General features: G+C 35.5%; 1 protein-coding gene and 1 long non-coding RNA gene across 2 annotated transcripts; both read right to left on the bottom strand.

Annotated features, from left to right (window-relative positions):
- Positions 1–10,190: 10,190 nt before the first annotated feature.
- On the bottom strand, positions 10,191–11,219 carry LOC125609011 (late embryogenesis abundant protein, group 3-like). Its single transcript, XM_048779704.1, has one exon. It carries the CDS (start codon positions 11,098–11,100, stop codon positions 10,207–10,209), a length of 894 nt encoding a protein of 297 aa, XP_048635661.1. The 5' UTR covers positions 11,101–11,219; the 3' UTR covers positions 10,191–10,206.
- A 4,213-nt stretch (positions 11,220–15,432) lies between these two features.
- Positions 15,433–15,769, bottom strand: LOC125609010. The gene is made up of 2 exons (XR_007339516.1): positions 15,699–15,769; positions 15,433–15,607 (listed from the first exon to the last, which is right to left on the bottom strand). It is a non-coding gene; the product is annotated as an uncharacterized LOC125609010 (long non-coding RNA).
- Positions 15,770–22,468: the final 6,699 nt, after the last annotated feature.

Genomic DNA, 22,468 nt, shown 5'->3' with positions numbered 1-22,468 from the left:
AAATTAATATTAAATATATTTCTTTATAACATATTTATATTTTAAAAGTTAATTTAAAAAATTAAATATATCCGCACAGATGTGCGGGTTAATATCTAGTAAATAATTAAATTCAACTTTCTCCCATCAGGCCCATCACCTTTCGTTTCACTACAACTAACGTAATTAATACTTTTAGCATATAGTTTCCTCGTTTTCTTATCATCCAATGGGTTACCACATATACTTCTGCCGTTCTGCGTCGTATCCGAGTGCGACTTCTCGTTGCTTAAGATACCGTTTTGGCCTCACAATTGACAAAGATGTATAAGTGTGTGACCCTTTGCTTAAAATACCGGTTTGGGCTCACAAATTTTGTTTTTTTCTTTTTACCAAAAAACAAAATTTTGTTTTTCCTTAAGTAATTTGTCTAAATTTATATATGCCCTTTTCGAAAAAATTGTTATACTATGTACCCCATATTAAATCATTTTTCCATCCTCCCCTCGGCGTGTCTTTTTGTGATTTGATGTTTGTGGACTCTATAGTCTATAGATTTAGTTTCGTTTTAACTCTGTCTTCTTTCTATTAATGACCCAGTAACACATCAATGGTTATCAAATGCATTATGTATGGGTTGTTACTTAGCTAGTTATATATATATATATATTACGTGTTAGTTTATAAATTTTACAAATTTTAAAAGTTTTATATAAATAACACGATCAAGTGACCATGCGGTCCATGCCATTATAAAAGCCAACGGATATAGTAGTCTAGTCCATGATTTTATAGGTACATTTCACCTGCCAGAGCCAGAGAATATAATTCAAAAGGTCGTCACTTTTCAGATCGAAGTAATTATCCACTTAGTAGATGGGCACGCAAACATTAGTTAAGCAAAACATATTCCTCAAAATTTAAATTTTTTTTTTTTTTTGAAACACATTGCATTCATAAATCAGGACAAGACCACGTCATATTTAAATAGATGCTTAAAAACGATGCATGATAATATTTAAGGAGTGACGATGCATGATAGAGTTAGAGACGAAATATTGAATATACACCTAATGGCGGGAAACAAACAAGGACACGACAGGCAGTAATATTAACCACATCGTGACATTCTCGACCACAAATAAGGCAGTTGAACTCATATAATCTTTGTGTGCCCATGTGAGAGTGATCTATCTATAAATGTGCATATGTATCCTTTGGTATCTAAATAAGTGGCCCCCATGTTTATGTTTTGAGTCGAATGTCTCCCATCTAAATTTCGTCGCATTCATAATAATCGCAAGCGGGTCCTATTATGCTCCTAGCGTATTACATATGATTAATTGCATTCGTATTCGAATATATATATCGATGATCAGCTAAGAAAATTATTTGCCCTACCAAATCGAATAAATGATTATTAGTAAACTTTTTGTGATGATATGCATCCCAGTTTTGAGAATTATCCATTAAGATACGGTTTTCTAAAGTGCCAAACATGAACTAGTTTGCACTAAAAAAATCTACCTAATCTTTTATATATTAATTGAAAAATATTACAATATTTTTTGGTAGTCACGTATCTCACTATGAAGATTTTTAGAATCATTAAAAAAATAGTTTGGTTCATCTAAATATATAATAAATTTTTTATTAATCTAACAATAAATTCATTATTAATAAATTCATTATTAATATTCTTCATTATTTCTTTAAATAAAAATTACAGAAATTTGAATAATAAAATTTTGATAAAACTTAGTGTTTTTTCTATCATATTTGTTTAATTTTAAACTATTAAAATAAATTTAACAACCATATTAATCATATAATAAAAATTTATATTTTTCTGTATATGTTATATTTTAAATTTTTAAAAACGACTATAAATTACTAAAACTGTTAAAAGACTCACACTCAAATTTATGATCCATAATTTAAAATTTTTGTTATGACAAGATACAAATGATTACAAAATCATATAAGTCGAAAATCTCATTTAATAAGTATGAAGATTAATATATATATATATATATTGTTTTAAATTAAACAATATACCATATAAAAATACATAAAAAAATTAATTTAGAAATTACTTTGAATTTTTTTCCCTTTTGATAAAAGCTTTGAACAAATATTAACAACTTAAATTTTTAAAAATTATAAATTACTAAAACTATTGATCCCACAATGAATATTTTATTATCAGTAATTTAAAGTTTTTGTTATAGAAGATACAAATAATAAAAAATCATATGAGTAGAAAACATCATTTAATAGATATCAATCTAAAATATACTATATATATATGTTAATATCATTTATATTTAATTATCTATCATATCAAAAAAAAAATACTATTGTTTGTTAATAAAATTTATTTAGACGTTTGCTCAATTTAATTGTATATGTAATAATTACTGACTTTTAATTATTCAATATATTTATTATTTTATACTATATAAAACATATAATACATAAATAATTTATATATATAAAGTTTATCATGTGCAAGATGCGGATATTAACCTAGTAGTTACTATAACGTTAATATATTTGCGAATATGGAAACGTTTACGTCGATTATATTAGTATGTAGTCGTTTGGATTTTGGAATGCATCCTGTTTTTTTGTTGTTGCTATATTTGTTTTGAAGGTCTGAAGTCTCATGTTAGTTACAAAACAAAAAAAAGTCTCATGTTGAATTGTGGGGAATATTCTTTATCTCTAGCCGATAGCGCACTTAACTAAAAATATATAGTAGAAGTATATAGAAAAGAGAGTCCTTTTTCAAAAAAAAAAAAGTAAATAGAAAAGAGACTTTGTGATAACCAACGTAATTTCGTAAAGGATCCTAGATTCCACAACAATAATTTATTCACACGTCAATTTAGAGTGTTTAAATATATATTGCGATTACTTTTCATACATTTAACGTAGAGTTTTCCTAAAAGCGACACATTAAAGTACTAAACAATTCCTAATTTAGTGGATAAATGAATCTCCTTCTCTTACAAATCTTATCCAAACTAAATCCACATCTACTTGCCTATCTATAGACTATAGCTTATACGCATAAAAAAGACACATGACACAAAGTCACAAACCTTTCCATCGGCGAAGAGGCAAATATAGCTTAAGTCTACCCCCAAGAATGCCTAATTGGATGCTTAATTGATATAAAGGATGCTTAATTGATATAATTCTAAGTTACACAACTATTCGTCCAAAATAATAAAAAGGAGGTACAAGAACCATGTAATTTTGGGTTTTACTAAAAAATCAAAAGATCGACACATGCTGTTTACCGAATCATATTACCAACAATTAAAAGTCTAGGTTTATGCAGGTAGAACTATTTAATAGATTTATGTATTTTAATTCAATTCTAAAATTAGTATGTGGGTAGTAGTGAAAAAGTGTATGAACAAACTCGAATCAACTTAAAAAAAACAAAAGAGAGCAAAAATGTATTGAAGTAAATATCTGTTTAAAGATTTGTATATTATTATGTGAATTAATAAATTTAAAACTTTTAACCCGTATTTGTATCATTCTTAAAACCTGATTTTCTTATTGTTTTAAAAATACATATTTATCTAACGAGTTTATTTTTCTTGCGTCTACGACCCAACGAATGCTAGGTTTTTACTGATGTATAAAGATTTAACACACATCCATAGGCAACAAAAATGATACGCTTTCAATAGAACTTTTAAAATCAATCCAGAATTCCGTCAGATTTATTGAGACTTTATTTGGTTAATTTCTTTTAAGTTTCTATTTTGATTGGTGGCAGATATGATAATTCGAACATCCGCGTATATATTTTCCTATCTGGTTCTCAAGCGTCAGATGTACATATCAACTTGACCAGATTAGAAGATACCGTAGATTATTCAACTAAACGCAATATCTTAAAACGTATTGTGTAATAGACTTATAACTTATAACTAGTAGTAGTATTAAGTATTAACAATCCAAAAGTACATGTTATGGTATACAATATGGTACGCTAAATAATACAGTTAGTTGATACCAGTTGAATCTCCAACCCTTGGGAGCAAGAAAGGAGAAAGCACACATTTGATGTCAGCAAAAAGGGGAAGTTAAATATAGATATGATTCTTGACCAAAGATTATTATAATTTTAGCAATTATAAGCAAACGAATACACTTTAATTTGGAAAAGTGAAACCACCACATATGATTAAAAAGAGCACTGAATATTGTTATTATAAGTTTGTGATGTGAGGCAAGCAATCACTTACCTCTAACACCAGCCACTACTCGACCACTGGAGTGGGGGCAAAAGCCAAAGTGCCAATAGATAAAAAGCGAAAGTTTTAAACTAATATATAATCCAAGTGTTCCTCGTCTGTTGATCCATGTGGCCATAGATTCCCTTTAGTATCATATTTTAACTAACACAAAAGCAAGTGCCATAGGCTAATGGCTAATGGGTAAAACTTCGTTTGATCCTTAGAACAAAGCTCTTCTCCAAATGGTGAAACGACGTACTTCCTAACATCATTGCCAGCAAGCTATTTGAAACACCCGCCCCTTCCCATTTCCGACCGGGGTTCCAGGGCACGGGATTTAGGACACACATGTCTATTTTCCCGACATCTCCGTGTGTCCCGTTTCTGGTCCCATGAGTTTCAGTTGCATTTCCTTCCTTACCGTTGACATTTCCACTTATAGTTCTACAAAAAGGGAGAGGGAAAAGAGGGTGAGTACTAGTACTCAGTGAGGCGATCCTAGACCAGTCTCCCCCATGAGCCTCTATACGGCTCAATGCGAAACGAGAACCGTCTAGACACTACACTCAGTCGATGCAACCTATCAGCTAGTTAATAAGTTTCATTTCACAATCAAGCACTGTAATGAACTCAGTCATCACTCAATCATAGAATACGGTTTATTATTTAAGACACAACATCCTAGGACTTTAGGACCTACACAGCTCAAGCGGACCATTCCTCCCCTTTTCTTGCTGCATCCTGTGAAGTCGCCTGCCCTGGTAGGCCCGCCGCCCAGTTCCTCGGGTTCGGACCGCCTTTGCAGTGTATTACGACCCCTTCCCGCCAAGACTCGGCGTGACTCAATCTTACCGGCGCCTCTATTCTTACCCTGCCATTTTTATCTGATGCTATGGCCCCGCATCTCCGCCGTTTTTGAACGCTACGGCCGCCGCGTTTCATTTCTTTCCACCCTTCCCCGGGTACTTTATCCCACCCTTCTTGGGTCATTTATTCCACCCTTCTTGGGTCATTTATTCCACCCTTTCCGGGTACTTTCTAATCAATCATTTTCTTTCCTTTTTCTTATCATTTCCTTTTCCTTATTCTTTAGACTCTTTCTTTACTTTCATTTCTAGACGCCACCCGTTCTCGGTGTCACACACAATTCAGTAAACAACCATCTCACGGATGTCCTACTATTCATCTAATCAACCGGTTAACGTTTACTATTAACCTACTTTTAATTCTTTCTAAGCATCCTAGCTTTCAACCACAATCAAGAATAGATCATCGACCAACCAAACATTCATCATTCAAGTAACACAACAATCCGTTTACTGTCCTTAATCAGCGCGAGCGTTCTTATGCAGTATGATCTATCACCCTAACATCAATCAAGATCTAAACCATCCTAATTCCTCATTCAACAGTATACAAGATCATGAACAAGATCTGGAATAGAACACCTCACCTTAGCCTAAATCTGGATCTGGATCTGAGAATAGGGGGTAAGAGAAAGCGGGATCTGAGATCTATGACACCACGCGGCCACCACCACCACTCGCGGCTGCTCACGGCGAGGAGAGAGAGACGCGGCCGAGAGAGAGAGGAGAGAAGGAGTCGCGGCGAGGAGAGAGAGAAGAGACGCGGCGAAGAGAGAGAAGGAGAAGAGAGGCGGCGCGAGGAGAGAGAGAGAGTCGACGGCTAGGGCTTCCAGTCTCCGGGAATTCTCTGCAGGGCTTCGCTTCTAGATTTCTGATGAGAGAAAAAGAAGTGGAGGCTTGCTTTTATAGGGAAAGAGGTAGGGAAAACCCTAGGGTTTTCCAATTGGGCTGCAGAGGACCCATTAGCATTTAAAATTTTTAAATGGGCCGGTTTTGGGGTGTTACAATTCTCCCCCTCTTATTCGGAATTCGTCCCGAATTCCAAATCTTCAATTCGAACTTAACATCCCAAAACTGGGGTGGGTTTCCAAACACAATCAAGGGAAGCACGAAATGACATCCTACTTGCTCAAGATCATTTAAAACCAACAATGAATTTAATAAATGGAATGGAGTAGGACTACAACGAATAAATAAGTCTCAAGGTATCGCCAAAATCCGCGAATAACCTTATAGCAAGAAACGAAAAGCTAAAACCAATGCGGAAGGAAGAAAAACCGTGTCCTACTCCTACTAGCTGACTTCAGAAAACACATCTAGCCACTTCGTACTGGAGACTTCTGCTCCCCGTCCGGCTTAGGACCAGCCGCTCGGCCACTCCCCGTCGGCGACGCCGGCTCCTCTTCCCAGTCTGAGTCCTCCGATGGATCCTCTTCCACCTCTACGTCCTCCTCAGAGCTCGAGATAGCGACAACCCGACGAGTAAGCGTCCGTTCAGCCTCCATTGCCTGACCGGCCATCCGGTTCACCAAGGCGAATTCCAATGGTTCCAACACACCAATCAGCCTGCCCTGAATCTCCTCGCGGAGTCCTGCCTTGTACCACCGGCACCAATCCTCCGCTGTCTTGGGCTTGCATCTTTTGGCTGACTCCAGGAATTCCTCTGTGTACTCCCGGACTGAGCGCAGTCCTTGCCTGGCCTGCGTCAATGTTCCACACCGACACATTCCGGTTATGCTCCTCAGACTCCCTGCATCAATGCTCGGAATCTTTCTTGGACGTCCACGTTTTCTCGTTGGTACACTGTCCTCCATCCTGATCGGCCCCGGACTTGCCCTAGTCGGCCCCGTCTTCCTGGGGCGCCCTCGGCCCCTTGTGGGCGGCGTCGTGTCAACTTCAGGTGCAAACTGGAAAGTACCCTGACCCTGGTACAATCGCCTGTACTCGGCTGCCCGCTGGAAATGAGGCATCAAAATCCGACGACTCACGGTCGTCTCCTGAATGGGGGCGTTCGGCGGCTCCGCGAACTCCATTTCCTCCTCGTCTGGGAAGAGTGCAGGTACCACATCGCCCCAAGCGTCACGGTAGGGCTTGCGGGCGTAAGCCCTTGTCCCTTTTGGTCCATAGCGCATGCGTCTTTCTCCGAGCTCGTGATGCACTGGTGAAGACATCCTGCAGCGTAAAATCAAGACCTGATCAGTACCTAATAGAAGACATGCATAGATGGCAGTTTTCAATCAATTCTCAAGCTAGAGCTGCTTTAACAGACAAAATCCCAGTGTGGTTCTTATCATCCCTTTTTGCCCCAAGATGACCCTTTTTTTACAGTCAGCCTTTTTACCCTATGAAGATCCCATATCCTTATTAACATTTTGCATTCTGTTCCAAGATGACTCTCCATCATCCCTTTTACTCCAAGATGATCCTCCATCATCCTTTTTACCCCAAGATGATCCTCCATCATCCTTTTTACCCCAAGAAGATCCTTAGTTTGGTCCTCACCATCTGAAATCGGTTTTTCTCCCACTACTCGTCCGTCCGTCCCTTGGCCGCCCCGGGTTGCTCCTTCCTCGTCGGCGGGCCCACGCCCTGATGGTGGGACCCGCGCCCATATTTCCCTTTTTTTTTTTTTTTTTTTTTTTTTTTTTTTTTTGGGAACAAGCTTCACTGTGATATCTGAATGCCAGAAGTCCATTTCTTTGCAGGGTTTAATCCCTCCGTGAAGTTGCGCACGCCTCGGCCTTGCGTCCGTCTCTCCTTCCCCGGCCTCCCCGGCCCGATGCGGGGCGGTGTCGTCCGCGAGCCGCTTCCCTCCAGCTCGAATGTCCGGCTTTCCATTACCCCTTCGACTTGACGTGCTAGGCGACTAATCCCTCTGTATACTTGCCTTACAACTCCTTGTTACCCATTTCTGAACCTCTGAAACTCCACTACACCGCAGTACGAAGACTTTTTGTTAACCCGATCTCGGCCGGAAACTCTGAGCTGTTTGAATTCTCCTTCAACATTAGCTATGACGGTCGAACAGAACCATAAGGGAAATGGGCAACGGTGAGAAATGCTGATCCCTTAAGTTAGTATTAAGGGACCTTAACCTGGCTCTGATACCAATTGAAACACCCGCCCCTTCCCATTTCCGACCGGGGTTCCAGGGCACGGGATTTAGGACACACATGTCTATTTTCCCGACATCTCCGTGTGTCCCGTTTCTGGTCCCATGAGTTTCAGTTGCATTTCCTTCCTTACCGTTGACATTTCCACTTATAGTTCTGCAAAAAGGGAGAGGGAAAAGAGGGTGAGTACTAGTACTCAGTGAGGCGATCCTAGACCAGTCTCCCCCATGAGCCTCTATACGGCTCAATGCGAAACGAGAACCGTCTAGACACTACACTCAGTCGATGCAACCTATCAGCTAGTTAATAAGTTTCATTTCACAATCAAGCACTGTAATGAACTCAGTCATCACTCAATCATAGAATACGGTTTATTATTTAAGACACAACATCCTAGGACTTTAGGACCTACACAGCTCAAGCGGACCATTCCTCCCCTTTTCTTGCTGCATCCTGTGAAGTCGCCTGCCCTGGTAGGCCCGCCGCCCAGTTCCTCGGGTTCGGACCGCCTTTGCAGTGTATTACGACCCCTTCCCGCCAAGACTCGGCGTGACTCAATCTTACCGGCGCCTCTATTCTTACCCTGCCATTTTTATCTGATGCTATGGCCCCGCATCTCCGCCGTTTTTGAACGCTACGGCCGCCGCGTTTCATTTCTTTCCACCCTTCCCCGGGTACTTTATCCCACCCTTCTTGGGTCATTTATTCCACCCTTCTTGGGTCATTTATTCCACCCTTTCCGGGTACTTTCTAATCAATCATTTTCTTTCCTTTTTCTTATCATTTCCTTTTCCTTATTCTTTAGACTCTTTCTTTACTTTCATTTCTAGACGCCACCCGTTCTCGGTGTCACACACAATTCAGTAAACAACCATCTCACGGATGTCCTACTATTCATCTAATCAACCGGTTAACGTTTACTATTAACCTACTTTTAATTCTTTCTAAGCATCCTAGCTTTCAACCACAATCAAGAATAGATCATCGACCAACCAAACATTCATCATTCAAGTAACACAACAATCCGTTTACTGTCCTTAATCAGCGCGAGCGTTCTTATGCAGTATGATCTATCACCCTAACATCAATCAAGATCTAAACCATCCTAATTCCTCATTCAACAGTATACAAGATCATGAACAAGATCTGGAATAGAACACCTCACCTTAGCCTAGATCTGGATCTGGATCTGAGAATAGGGGGTAAGAGAAAGCGGGATCTGAGATCTATGACACCACGCGGCCACCACCACCACTCGCGGCTGCTCACGGCGAGGAGAGAGAGACGCGGCCGAGAGAGAGAGGAGAGAAGGAGTCGCGGCGAGGAGAGAGAGAAGAGACGCGGCGAAGAGAGAGAAGGAGAAGAGAGGCGGCGCGAGGAGAGAGAGAGAGTCGACGGCTAGGGCTTCCAGTCTCCGGGAATTCTCTGCAGGGCTTCGCTTCTAGATTTCTGATGAGAGAAAAAGAAGTGGAGACTTGCTTTTATAGGGAAAGAGGTAGGGAAAACCCTAGGGTTTTCCAATTGGGCTGCAGAGGACCCATTAACATTTAAAATTTTTAAATGGGCCGGTTTTGAGGTGTTACACTATTACTCGAACGATGTCCCACCAATGTGTTCATTTATAATAAAAGTGTTTTATTTTCACTATATAAAATTTTGCAGAGAAAAAAATAGACTTATATTCGAATTGTCTAAAATGATGGGGGTGAGCAAGTGATTAGACTTCTAATCTCAAGAGTTTTGGGCCGGTAAGGTTCACTAATAAGCCCACCTTATTATACAAGTCTTCTAACCCAGAACGTGCGATATATCATATATGTATATACCCAAAGAGATCTACATGATGAAACCAAACGAGAAGAAAAAGAAACATAAACAAAAGATTCAGACACAACAAACATATTTAACGATCAGCAACAAAAACAACATCATCCATCTTAAAAAGCTGTAATAACTCCTCTCTGGATATTATTGATCTCCTACATTTTAAAGCTCAGCATCATCATCGTTCAAGGTATCCTCCTTAACTTTCTTTGACTTGTGCGACACGCTATCTTTAGCGTGCTCTGTTTTCTTTGCAGCTGAGTCGTAGCTTTGAGACGCTTTATCTTTCGCCGACTCTAAAGTCTCATCTGCTTTGGACTTCGCAGTCTCGTAGCTTTCTTTACTCTTGTCCTTGGCACTCTTACTCTCTCTCTCCGCTTCCTCCTTCAACCTCTCCGCCTTCTCCTTAGCCGCACTCGTCAGATCGCTCGCTTTCTCCTTAGCCGCCTCAACCGTTTCTTCCAACCTCACCTTAGCGTCTCCTGCTTTGCGTTTAGCTGCGTCTTTAGCTTCTTTAGCCTTCTCCGACACCGTGTCCCCCACGTTAGGGTAGCTTTCATCATCTCCGTGCTTGATTCCGACTTTCTCTTTAGCCCAATCAGTCCATGACTCATCGCTGTTATCTCCGGACAAACTGTCTTTAACTTTTTTTGACTTGTGAGTCAAGTCATCTTTAACTTGACCGGCTGAATCGTAGCTCTGCGATGCCTTGTCTTTCACGGAACCAATGGTCTCTCCGGCTTTTGATTTTGCGGTCTCGTAAGCCCCCTCTGCTTTCTCCTTAGTGGTTCCAACGGCTTCCTCTGCTTTGCGTCTGGCTGCTCCCTTAGCGTCTTTGGCCTTATCAGTGGCTCCATAAACGTTGTCTTGGACTGTTGTGGTGGTGTGAGTGGTCGGGACGTTGTGCTCTTCATGCTTCAGACCGATCTTCTCCTTGGCCCAATCAGTCCATGATTCATCCTTAGCCGCTTCTTCTTCGATGGTGGCCATCGTTACAACAGCCATAAGTACCAAAGATACAATACACAAACCGTACACTCTCTTCCCTAAACCCATTTTTTAATGTAACACTACTTTTTCCCTCTCTCGCAGGAACGAAATAATGATCGATGAAAGATGGTTATCAACAGTAAAAGCTCTGTGATGTTTTCTCCGAGGATTGGTCTTGTGATGGCTCTGTTATGTATTAGCGGAGAACGAGATGGTTTGACGACACATGTCCAGCAACGTGGCGAGTACCCACTTCTTCTGGCGTTTCGGTCTTGGATTCGTGTTAAGTGTTTTTTTACACGTGTTACATCCGTTACCAACGATTGGTTTTGCTGGAAAATACTCAACCGACTTGCAATGTTAAAAGAATAGAGAGAATACATCAGACATGTATTTATTGACACCTGCTCGAAAAAGAATAGTCTAAAGAGAGACGATAAAGCTTTTGATAATGTTTTGGTTCTTTTTTTTACTAATTTAATAAAGCTAAATAGACATATTTTCAAATTCATTTAAGATTAGATATGAGTCCGTACGTTGCAACGGGTTTTGTTTGATATTTTAATTTAATCAAAAATAAAAATAATAAGTTTTTTTATTATATTTTTAAGATTATTTTTGCATATATTTTTGAAATTTATTTTATAATTAAGAACTCGTTTTTATACATAAATCTCAGTTAATATTTGTATTTTATAATCATGTGTATAGGTGAATTTTTATCAACTTTCTACTTATTGCTAGAAAAAACACTCATACCTATTAATTTAAACTCAATCCAACTCAAATAAAGAGTTAGAATGAAAAAAAATAGAAAGGTAAATAAAGTCAACTGAGTCATTGACAATATCATACACTTTCTTATATAATAATTTAATATTTTATTAAACTTATCCGAGCTTAATAATTTTCTTAATTTATTATTTCTAAATAAAATATTTCTAGAACAACATTTTAATTAAAATAAAGTAGAAAAATATTACATAGTAAAAATAAAAAGTGTAATAAGATAGCGAGGAATCTTGATTTTTTTGACAAAATGCATATAAAATCACTTCGGCGATAATAATAATAATCTATTTCTTATGACCAAATATGAAAATATATATCAAACATGTGTATGATTTTCGTATACCCAAACATATATAAATAAGAATCATGACGACATCCTAATTTTTGATTTTTGTTAATTAAATAGTTTTAACATCATACTTGTCATCAAATTTTTTTTTAGTTATTATTAAATAATTTAAATTTTATTTTTGTTTGGATTTTTTTTAAAAGGGCTCCTTTTCATTTACAATCTTTATATGTATATATCAAATACTCTTTTATATTGTTTTGTTTACGATTTTAGGAAAGAAAAATTACTATCATATAACTTTTTACAGTTATCTTCTCTTAAAAATTTTAGAAAAAATAAATTGTTATCAAATAATTATTTCTAGTTACTATTAAATAAGTTTTAAAAAATACTATTTATATAATTCGTACCTAAACTAATTTTAAACAGAGGGGGTAATTTTTAGTATCATGTTCATCATCAAATTATCTCTTAAAGACATTACCAAATAAGTTCTTAATATTTTATTTCGGTTAGAACTTAAAAATATGATAAAATCTCTTTTCTTTATGATTTTTTTTAAAAAATATATCAAATATTCTCTTAAAGTTTTTTTAGGGTTTTAGAAAGGAAATTAATATTAAATAATATTTTAAAATTTAATTTTGTTTAGGATTTAGAAAAATAAAATTACTATCAAATAATTATTTCTAGTTAATATTAACTATTTTTAGAAGTTCCTATTTTCAAAATTCGTTTATTCAATATCAAAAATATTTTAACAATTTTTCTTTGTTCATTAAATAATTTTTAGTATCATACTTATCATTAAATTTTAAAAGTGAAAATTACTATTAAATAGACTTCTACAATTATCTTTTGTAAGGAATTTGTTTTAAAAAAAATCTTATTTGGTCAAGATTAAAAGAGGAAAAATTAATTTACAAATCTATTTTATTTAAGATTTTAGGAAACAAAAGTTAGTTTCACATAATGGCAGGTTTTTATTGACACATTAACAATATAATTTTTATTATTGGTACATGGAACAATCATATCGAGTAAAATATTTGAAGTTATTTTGGTTTATAATTTTCTAAACATAAAATTACATATGAAAAAGGAAAGTTAGTTATTTATAAGTAAAATAATATTGCTTTTACAATTTTATTTTATTTAGACTTTTAAAAAAGGATACTTACTTATTTTATTTTATTTTCTTTAATATTTTTCATTAGAAGTTTTCTTGTATTGGTAGGATACCATAATCCGTTTTTGTTTAAAATTTTTATAAAACTAAATTGTTTTTAATAAAATTTTCTGTTTAACGAATTTTATATTTTGTCTTATACGTACAAATACATATTTATTTTATTTTTCATATTCACACATACTCATATACAACAACACATCATAACTGAAAAAAATTGCGTTAACATCATAAAATGTAATAAGATTATAAGAAAAATTGAGTTGTATCAAGAAATCAAAAGAAAATACTTAGATAGTATTTTTCTCGTAAATAATATTTTGTTTTTTTTTGAAAATAATATGTGGAAGCTAAAACCTAAATATACTTGTGAAATATTTGTAGCTATTTTTTAGTTTATAAATTATTAACATACAATTATCTATAAAAAGAAAAGTTTGTTATTTATAGTAAAATAATAGTAATACTTTTAGCATTTTCTTTTGTTTTAAGCTTTTAAAAAATAAATATTACTTATTTTATAGTTAGTTTTACTTTATGATTTTTATTAAATATTTTCTTGTACTTGTAGTATTTTATAATTCGTTCTTTCTAGATTTGTTTTAGTTAATATTTTTCTTTTACAATTTTCTTTCTTTATTATCTTTTCAAACGAAATTTATATTTTTTAAAACAAAAGAAATTACTTTCAAATAATTTTTTACAATTATTTAGTTGTTTAGGATGTAAAAAAATAAAAATTACTATAAATATTACTTATTTTATAGTTAGTTTTTCTTTTTGATTTTTATTAAATAATATCTTGTATTTGTAGGGTTTTATAACTTTTTTTTATAGATTTGTTTTAGTTAATATTTTTATTTTACAATTTTATTTCTTTATTATCTCTAAAAAAAAATTATATTTTTAACAAAAACATTGCTTTCAAATAACTTTATACAATTATTTACTTGTTTTGGATTTAAAAAAATAAAAATTACTATCCAATAATTTTAACAATATATAATTGTAAAAAAATATGTAATAGTAATTGTTCTTTTCCAAAATCTTAAAAAAAATCATAAAAATATATTTTTGTAATAATAACTTTTATTTTCTAAATCTCTTTTAAATCCTAAGAAAAAATATCATATTTTTGATATATATCGCAATTTTAAAAAAATTATTGACACATGCCGAAATCATGTTAATTAGTAATTCTCAAGAACCAAGTTTTATATAATATATAACTGAACTTGTTTTGGTACAATTATACAATTGAAAGCAATGGTTCTTGAGAGTTACTAATTTGGTTGAACATTTGTGAAACCACTTAAAAGGCTTCTTAGATCAATATATCTCATTGTGGGCGTTTGTTAACAAAGCGAATGGGCTTACAAGATGCAAGTTGTTTGGTTGAAAATATTTATTCTTTTTATACATCTATGCATATGTTACTCGGACTAATAAACCTAGGCCCATGCATCATCATACTTGTCGGCGTAATCAAATATTTTCCCCCATTAGTTGCAAATCGGTTAAGAAAAAAAACATATATTTGAACGAGATTAGTCTGTTATAAGAGAAAGTTTTTCTTTTTGGAGTGGTTGTTTCTAATTAGTTGATAAAAATAGTAAAAGAATAAATGTTTATGTTGGTCTTCTTTCCCTTTTGAGAGTGGATCACTGTTTTTTTTTAACTGGAAAGTGGATCACTGTTCTAAGAGCATGAGCATTGGTGAACCCTACTTTGGGGTTCACCAAATTTTTTTAATATTTTTTTGTGGGCCCATAAACAGTTATGAACCCGAATTTGTTGTTTTCTGCATTAGTGAACCCGAAGAAAGAGTTCATAGGAATAAAATAATAATATTTTTTTATTTTTTTTTAAATTTAAAATTATTCAGAATACATGAATAAAATATTAAAATATATTATAAAATTTATGAAAACATTTTATTCAACCTATGTTTTAGTTTTGGAGTTTAAGTTTTGATTTTGAGATATGTTTTAATATTTTGGTTTGTGTTTTCAGATGTAGAAAAGCTATGTTAGAGTTTTGGAGTTTATGTTGTTTCTTAATTTAAATCCAATTCATAGAAACATTTTGTTCGATGATCAGTCTACGCATTCAACAAAGGAATTAAGTTCGAGAATGTTTAACTTAGGATAAAAGTTCACATAGAAAAACCATTCAAGTTTTACAAACCGAAATACATAAGTTGATAAGTTGCTAATGAAACAAAAGGAAACAAGTTAAGATGATAGAGAGGAAAGACCGCAAAAGAGCCATCTAATTTCGTGAGGTAGAAGCAATGCTACCTGTAGAAGAAGAGAACACAAGTTAAAGCAGAAGCAAAGTAGTAACATTGAAGATATAGACAACACAAACAAGTCAAATGAGAAGACTTACCATCGATTCTGCTGAAGTGCTTGATCAGTAGTTCAGTACACTCCTTCCTTTCCGGACATACACACAGTAATCTCAGCCAAGAAGCAGTAGTCGTATGAGAAAGTAGGAGCATCATCCGCGTCGGACCACAGAATCTCACAACAGCTAGGACCAAAAGGAGTCACATGAAAGACCATGTCTCCTTCGTGTTTGAAGATGACAATGTCACCGATTCGAAGATCATGTGCTTCGGTGAACTCTTTCCAACCTTTGGTGAGTGTCCTGCCTTCTCGGATCACCTCCCAAATTTGATCCGAAGCGTCTGATCTTAGCTTCCATGGTTTATTGATCTCAGCCCCTTGTATGTGTTTTGAGTAGAAGTCAAGTGGTATTGCCACGCCACTGTGAAAACCAGGAAGAAGAGGCTTGAAGAAATGAGGTTCTCGGGGAGTTTCTATCTGCAACAATCGAGTTCCAATTACATGTAAGAAACAAAGAAGATGAGAAAGACATGTCCCGGTTCAGTCAAAACCGGAATCATCCAAATTATTCTCTACCGCTATTACATGAGTGGCTCGATGGAAGCAATCCATCGCCTAAAGTATGGTCCTATTATCGTATGGCCAAGGTAACAACGACTCTATTCCGACTAGAAATCTAACCAAGAACCAACGAGTTTACGCTTTGGTCATTACTACGAGCCACTACTTAGTTACTAACTGAAGTGAATATAACCTCTAAACCCCTCTATCGATTTGAAATTTCACAGAAACTAACCCTAATGAAACGAGCATGCCGATTTACATCAATTAATCGAAAACCCTCTATCGATTTTGAAACCCTCAAACAAAAAATCCCCAAATCGATTTAAAACCGAAACACAAAAGATGGAGAGGAGGTGGAGAATTCTACCGTTCAACTCAATACTCACCTAAGAGGTGGAGAAGAGAAACCAGAGTGGATTTGCTGGAGAATACCGCCGGAGATGGAGGTCGCACAGAGAATCGCCTCAGAGAGAAAAAAACCCTAGCTTTTACGGAGATGAGAGAAATGAATCAAGACGCCGAGACCCTTCTTTCTCTCTCGCCAACGCGGAAAGGAGAAGCCACTGAGAGGAGGACACGTGGCTTGAACCCGCCCCTTACGAGTTCAACCGTAAGGCCCGGTTCGGCGAAACAAATCCTTTTTTTATGTGTGTTTTAATCAATTGGGCCTATGAACTCGAGCCCGTGAACCCCGCATGATACCTCAATGCGCATGGTCTTAATGATTTTACTTATAAGACATTGTTTATGACTTTACTTGATTGGTTTTCTCCAGTGGCGTAGATATTTCAGGGGTTGTTTCGTAGAAGCTGTGGAAAGCCATTTTAATTTCTCTAGTCTTTTTTGAAACAATTCATATTTTTATTTTAAAAAAATTGAATCTAGAGCCAAAACATTATAAAAACTAGTTGATTGGTTTTCTCCAGTGGTATAAATATTTCAGGGGTTGTTTTGTTGAAGCTGTGGAAAGCCATTTTAATTTCTACAGTCTTTTTTGAAACAATCATATTTTTATTTTTAAAATTGAATCTAGACCCAAAACATTATAAAAACTAGAAAACATCATATTTTATTTTTATATGTTAGCTTTAAAAAAACACTTTCTCAGAGTTTTTATTCAGTGGTCTAAAAAAAATCTCTACAACAAAACAAATTAAAACCAAAGCTAAAAATCTAAAACCTAAATCTTAGATCAAAAAACATAAATTTACAGCTTCAACCAATCAAACCCTCATTGTATAATCTCATAAATACAATACTAATAAAGTAGAGCCAATCACAAAAGCATAACCTGCACAAGGGTTTCTAACAAAGTTTCTCAATGTTCTTTGTAAGAGTTTTAATAACGTTGACATATTTGTTGTCAAAAAAAAAACGTTGACATATGTATTGGTTCTACGTTACTTGCTTTACTAATAAATTTTGGAAAACAGTATAAACTTTTTAACCTAAACCGAGCATCATACATGTAGCAGTAGCCAATACCTACATTAAACACTGCAACGGATGAAATTACATTGAAACATGTAAAGTAGACAAACTTAACTATGAAGAAATTAACTTATTATAAACATTTTGAACATATAATTTAAATAGTGGAATATCTTGTTGAATAAAATCAGTATTTTTGGACAACTTGCAGATTAATCATATTCACAAGTAGAAAAATAAAATAAAAAAGCTGAAGAATATAATTTGGTAGTATATAAAATAGAGGCCTGAATATTTTACGAAATTTATTTATCTACCATACATTAAATACTGCAATTTATTAGACTTGTAAATTACTAAATATATAATTGAATCCTCCAGTCCACATACATGCAAAGGTTGAGAACATATTCTCATCTCAAAAGAAGTTCCTTCACTTTTACAGCCATCCATCCATCGGTCGGTCTCGAATGCATTTTCTCTAGACAATAATCTTATTTTAAACCTCGTATAGATCATATATTATATACAGAGATACGAATCGACGTACGTGTTAAAGGCATGTTGTATACACGAGAGGTCGTCTTTTGTATATATCACCCCCACAATTTCCTAGCTATTTCTTCTTCTATCTCTCTCACTCCCTATAAATATGAAAACTTAGATGTATACATATATAACATTAACATAGATCAAGATGGGTGGGTACAAGAAATCGTCATCGTTTTCAGTAATAAGAGCTTTGTTACCGTGCTGCTCAAACAATGGAGAAGATTGGAGCGAAGAAGGAGTGATCATAAAGTCCAGAATCATGACCAGTGATGAAGATGGTCGGCTTTGGATCGCTGAGCCAGGGGTCGATAGAAGAGCAACTTCTTTTATCTCTAGGTTCTACGAGAACCAAGTCTCTGATCCTAAATACAAAACCCTTACTCCTTGAGTTGTTCTCCATGTTTTGCCCCCCCCCCCCTGTTCCCCCTTCTTTTTGCTTGCTTCTTCATGTTTTCTTTTATCTTGTGCTAGTTCATGGTAAAAGAACTTATAATTCACTGCTTTTGTTAGATCAACATGTATTAGTTTTCGTTTTGTTTATTTATATAATAGTAATGAGATTTAAGTTCTCGGTTCGCACTGTCTATAAACAAATGGAATTCAACTTTAAGAAGAAAATTAATAACATTTTGATCAAATTATATAATATCTTTATTTATATATATGACTGAAAAATATATACGTACAGACCTCTCACATCTCTTACAAGATGATAGTAGTTCTTTGGCTTGTTCAACTTTGATCATATCTCATTATTTTGTTGACCAGTTATGTATGTTGTTTGGCGTGTAAAACAATTCACCGTGGAGGATTATGAACTTAACCTCAAAATAAAATGGAGAATTCTCATGTTTATCACTTTTTTGTATTATTATTCATGTTTACTACCACTAAAGAGATATTTTTAAAAATATATTATTCAATAAATGGCAAAAAACTTTTATACCTTTGTTCTCTATATATATAATAAATAATTATTTAAACAAATAAAAAAATAAAAAATATTAATTTTTATGTTTTCAAATTATATTTTTTCAAATTCGATTTTTTTTATAAAATTTGTGTGCCGATAGATAAAGGAGGATTGGGATTTCGAGACTTCAATGACTTTAATCTGGCTATCTTAGCTAAGCAATTGTGGAAACTGCTGAAGTACCCAAACTCCCTTCTGGCTCGGGTTATGAAAAGTCGATATTATAGACACACGAACCCAATGAATGTGGATAAAGCTTCAAACCCCTTATACGGATGGAAAATTATCCTCGCTGAGAAACAAGTGTTGCAGCAAAGACTAAGAAAAAGGATAGGAAACGGGTATGACACCAAGGTTGGGAAGAACCATGGATGCCAACTAACCCCTCATGGCTACCTTTATGTCCCGGCGTAATCAGAGATTCCCACCTGAGAGTCCATCACCTCATCAACATGGACACGAACACATGGAACTCAAATTTGCTGGAAGAATTCGTGGCAACGGAAGATATATCCCATATTGAATCAATTCGCTTCAGCAGAATAAGAAGACGAGATTGTTAACAGCTGGGATTTTACAAAATCTGGACTATATATGGTTAAGTCGGAATATTTCGTAGCTCATGATCTGCGTACTGCAGCCTACCAGCCGATGATCTCTGAACCCAGCACTATTGAGCTAAAGAATGCAGCATGGAAAATTAAAGCCCCAAGGAAACTAAAGCACTTTATTTGGTAAGCTATATCCGGATTTGTGGCTACGACGTAGAGTCTACGGGATCGACATTGTATGAGAGATAGTATATGTGTTCGCTGCGGTGCGGAATCTGAGACTATAAACCACACGCTGTTCGAGTGCCGGCCTGTTCTGCAATGTTGGGCTTTATCACAAATCCCAGCACCTCCGGGGTTATTCCCGCGATCATCTCTATTTGAAAACATAGATTATCTACTATGGAGGGCTAAGGAGAAAGGAGCAAGCGCCGAGATGTGAATGCATTCCCGTGATACTATGGTACATATAGAAAGCACGAACGAAAACTGTTTAACAATAGAGACATAACGCCAATGGATACCCTCCAACTCGCCATGAGTGAAGTTGAAAGTTGGAACCTCTCTCAGATAGTCCCTGTTATGGACGAGCAGAGTGACGGACCTGCAGAAACACTAGCCTCAGCTCCACCAAGATGGAGATGCCAAGTCGATGCTTTGTGGGTAAGTGCTTGAGAAGATATAGGATTAGGTTTTGTGATGATGGACGAAGACGTAACGTTCCTATACGGGGCTAAGAAGGCGAGTAGAACCGAATCTCCTCTACATGCGGAAGCTGAAGGACTAATTTGGGTAATGCATGAAACACTGAAGAGAGACCCTAAGATAATGCACTTTGAAATAGACTATCAACACCTCGTCAAGCTTGTCAAGAACGTTGAAGAGAAATGGCCGGCTATGGCAACAGAACTGGATGAAATTAATGCTTTCGCAAGAAACTTCAGCGCATTCTCTGTATCCTACGTATCAGGGTCTTTAAACCTCCGTGCGGATGGCCTAACGAAGGGAATCCGATCACGCGAACTCTGGATACCTTATGTGAACTGTTATGCTCCAAGATGGTTAGTCCATGTTGCTAGCCAAATGGATGCAAACTAAGTTTTAATTTTCTCTTTCGATATGCCAAAAAAAATTATTATAGGTTTTAGAAAATAGATTAATACATGTTGTTTATATTGGACTATTGAAAGATATAAACAACAAAATTTTAATTTTGTAAGTTTACTAATAAATATGACCCCAAAATAACACTTTTTCACACTGAATTATATAACATTCAAAATAATATTTCTCAAAATAACATTTTTCTATTGTTGTAAATTATAAAACAATGCCCGTGCGAAGGACGAGGATAATACTAGTAAATATGTGAACCTTAAACCGTTTACAAAAAGATATATAAATCTTAAACCAAAGTTTGTAAGCAGTTGAAAAAGCCCCTGGGCTTTCCTTCCCAGATTAAATTTTATGAGATTTCTAGGCTAGGCTAGAAAAGCCTTTCCAAGAAATTTTGAGTGTTGACTAACTAGTTCTAAATTAGAATTGGTAACTGATTAACCAGTGTTCACAACCCTGGTCTCATCTTCTAAATATATAACTTGCTTTCGTGTAAAACTATTTTGAATTGTTTTATGGTTTTCTCCCACGTAAATCTCATAGTATAAAATTTTATTTTACTTAAACTTTAATTATCAGCTTAGCAAGTATAATGGGTCTAACAAGTCTTCAAGTACAGTAAAACCCCATAACAAGCATATATTACGTTCATAACAGTTTCTTTTACAAAAGTCATAAAATCTTTGAACTTTGAATCCATAATATCTGAAGGCCCAAAATCAATATTTGAACGAATCTATACTATATTAAAAGGGATATATGAGCTCCATACAGCATGTCCACGTAGGACAATTAAATCGACCAATCACGTTGAAGCGTTTAGCCACGTCAGATGGGCTGTGACAAATCAAAACATTTAATTAATACACGTTGGATCTCCTACACTACGCTATTGATTTCGTATGGGTTTCGATGTGGTTCCGCTGGGCTTTTGTTCTTTAACAGTGGGCTTTGATATCCTATAGCTACAATCTATCGGTATAATTTAAAAAAAAAAAAAAACCTAGCCGGTGAACACTAGGATCTACGCCTCTCTTCTCTAGCTCTTCGTCTTCTTTGTTTGTTCTCTATCGTTTCAGATTTCTATGAATCTCTGTTTCAGAGTTTTGATAACACATTCAATTCACTTCTTATACCTTATCTTCATGAGATCTTCTCCTTCACCTCCCTTTGTTTTCCATCTTATATAACCCCTTTATTGATACTTACATCAAACCTGCGCAAGGACGTTCTTAGGCAAACTGGAGGCTTGGAAGAAAGCGACAGCCTCAGCACCACTGATACGACCATCTCCATCCAAATCTGCTCTCCTGAAATACGTATCGAACAGATCCTGGCTCCCCGTCGGCCTCGGCGCCGCCATTTGATCCGGAAGACAGTGTCCCATAACAAGATGCGTGGAAAAGCCCTAACACATAAGGCTGGCCGACTCCAATAGTTAGATCACCGCATCGCATGGGGGTTCGATTGGAAGGAAGGAGAAATGAGATCGGTGGCGGTGAAGATAGCGACATTTACGAGAGGCGGAGAGGATGATGCATGATTCTCCCGACAGAGAAACAATCCAATTTCCCGGGGATTTGAGATGGAAACCGGTACAGCCCTTTATTGATACTTACATCA

This window comes from Brassica napus, chromosome A5 (assembly GCF_020379485.1).
Source record: "Brassica napus cultivar Da-Ae chromosome A5, Da-Ae, whole genome shotgun sequence".
Taxonomy (NCBI): domain Eukaryota; kingdom Viridiplantae; phylum Streptophyta; class Magnoliopsida; order Brassicales; family Brassicaceae; genus Brassica; species Brassica napus.
This window is presented reverse-complemented; position numbering and strand designations above follow the sequence as displayed.

Excerpts from the sequence above, each read along its gene's own strand:
- LOC125609011 (XM_048779704.1), bottom strand. The coding sequence starts at position 11,100 with ATGGGTTTAGGGAAGAGAGTGTACGGTTTGTGTATTGTATCTTTGGTA.